At 38.5% G+C, this 2,148-nt stretch overlaps 1 protein-coding gene across 1 annotated transcript; it reads right to left on the bottom strand.

The window, feature by feature from the left end:
- Positions 1 to 734: 734 nt before the first annotated feature.
- LOC107664199 (chemokine XC receptor 1-like) lies at positions 735 to 1,706 on the bottom strand. Its single transcript, XM_016454695.1, has one exon. It carries the CDS (start codon positions 1,704 to 1,706, stop codon positions 792 to 794), a length of 915 nt encoding a protein of 304 aa, XP_016310181.1. The 3' UTR covers positions 735 to 791.
- Between the last annotated feature and the right edge of the window lie 442 nt (positions 1,707 to 2,148).

Below are 2,148 nucleotides of genomic sequence, written 5' to 3'. Positions count from 1 at the left end.
ATTGGCCGGAGATCGGTATCGGCCGATAATCACATTTTATGACTCGATCGGTACTCACTACACTTGGCCGATCTCACGAACCGATCGCAGTTTGATGACGTCAACGCGTGACGATGTACATGATGCGTGGGGACATAAATGATTTGGCGCCACAGTCATGTCATCGCCGGTGTCTAAATGCTATGACGTTTTGAGAAACAATGAAAAAATCGCTATTTGTCCTGTATGTTTTGCATGATGATATGATGAATAGATGGTTCATTTTTAACAGCAGATTCAGTGATGTCTGCGGCGCGTTACGGCTGATCGCCGCTGCTCTAGTCAGTGCTTGTGTTTATCAGCCAGCCGCGGCACATTTCTGAAGCAGCTCTAACTGATAAACAAACACAGACCGGAAGTTAACTTCGGGCCAGGCGCGTGTGCCTGATGAAACCGTCTATATAAAGCTTGAAGCATCAGAATCGGCATTGGTATCGGCCGATCACCATCACAAGAAATCGGTACTCCGTATCGGCTGCAAAAATCCTGATCGTAGCGTCCCTAGGAAACAGTGATACTTTTTTTTTTTTTCTAAGTTCAAAAGAACAGCATTTATTTCAAATAGAAATCTTAACATTCATAACTTTTGATCAATTTAATGCATCTTCGCTGAATCAAGTATTAATAATAAAAATAAAATAAAAACTGACCCCAAAATTTTGAGTGGTAGTCTATGCATTGTGAGATTTGTTGCATTTAACAAACACACCAAAAACAACAAGTAATTTGTCTCAGGATTGGTCGGAATTGCTTTATTTTGAACACATTTTCTTCAATATTGTTTGTAAATGTTTCCGAAATTTTTCTCCAATTAGAGCATAAAGCACTGGATTTAAACTGCAATGTGAAAAAGCCAACAGCCGGCAAGTGTAAAATGCATAATCAAGACGAATGGATACACTACAGTCTACGAATGAAGACAAACTATAATCCTGCAGAATTCTCAAGAACATGACTATGTTGTATGGAGCCCATCCAATGAAGAATAACAGCCCAATGCAGAATATCAGTTTGATAGTCTTGTGTCTCCCCTTTGTTCGGGATTGTGCGATTGTCTGGAACATTCTAACGTGACAAAATCCCATGATGCAAAATGCAATCAAGAAGAAAACATTTTGTAAATAAACAGCGGCATGTTTTACTTGAATACTGTCAAATTCACAGTAAAGATTCCCTTCATGTTCTAAGACTTGGCTACGAAGGGAGACTAACAGTGCAGCTGTTCCGCTCAACATCCATATGATAAAGGGAGCTACTGAAAAGCATCTGCATCCCTTCCAGTCGGACAGAGGATGAACCACTGCCATGTAACGCTGAACGGTCATTAGAGTCAAGAACAACACGCTGCTGTAAAAACCGAGATAGAACAGAAACCTCACAGCTTTGCAGCCAGCATCTCCAAATGTCCAACCATAGACGAAGTACAAAGCCCAAAATGGAAGTCCAAAAGTGAACAGCAGATCTGACACAGCTAAATTGAAGATCAGAATGTTGATCAGCAATCTAAACTTCTCATACAGCAGCAGGATGACCAAAACCAGCAGGTTACCAGTGCAGCTACACACAACCAGAACACCAAAGAAAACTGGAATAACAATGGATCCAACTTTGAGCACCTCTTCTTTGTGACATAGTTGGTCTTCTGGTTCTGTATACTCTTCAGTCATGATGTTCTCTATATAATCATATTCATTTTGTCATTAGAATTTATTATTGTATTTTATTAATTTTAGATATTTAAGTAAAACGTGTATTTATTAATAAATAAGAAAGAAGAATATTCTTACCTTCATTTTTTGTCAGTTCTGTTAGTACTAATATGACTCAAAACTGGCAAGCTGCACAGTAAATTGAGGCCAATATGTAGTGTTATGGATGTTTTGGAAGGGATATTGGAGTGTTTTTTTTATGTTGAATGGGAGGGTTAAAGACACCTACCTCAAAACTCAGCCAATTCTCTTTTCCTTTACAAACGTGAAATGAAAGTATCGTTTTCACAATGAAAGTAGTTGTTCTTTAAAGTGTTGTGTCAATTCCTTAGTAACATTTTAAGGTAGTTTCCAGTTAATGGGAGTTTCAAAACAGTTGGTTTACATTACAGTATTCACA

This window comes from Sinocyclocheilus anshuiensis, unplaced genomic scaffold (assembly GCF_001515605.1).
Source record: "Sinocyclocheilus anshuiensis isolate Anshui unplaced genomic scaffold, SAMN03320099.WGS_v1.1 scaffold67, whole genome shotgun sequence".
Taxonomy (NCBI): domain Eukaryota; kingdom Metazoa; phylum Chordata; class Actinopteri; order Cypriniformes; family Cyprinidae; genus Sinocyclocheilus; species Sinocyclocheilus anshuiensis.
The sequence above is the reverse complement of the archived record's forward strand: the minus strand, read 5'-3'. Positions and strand labels throughout refer to the sequence as shown.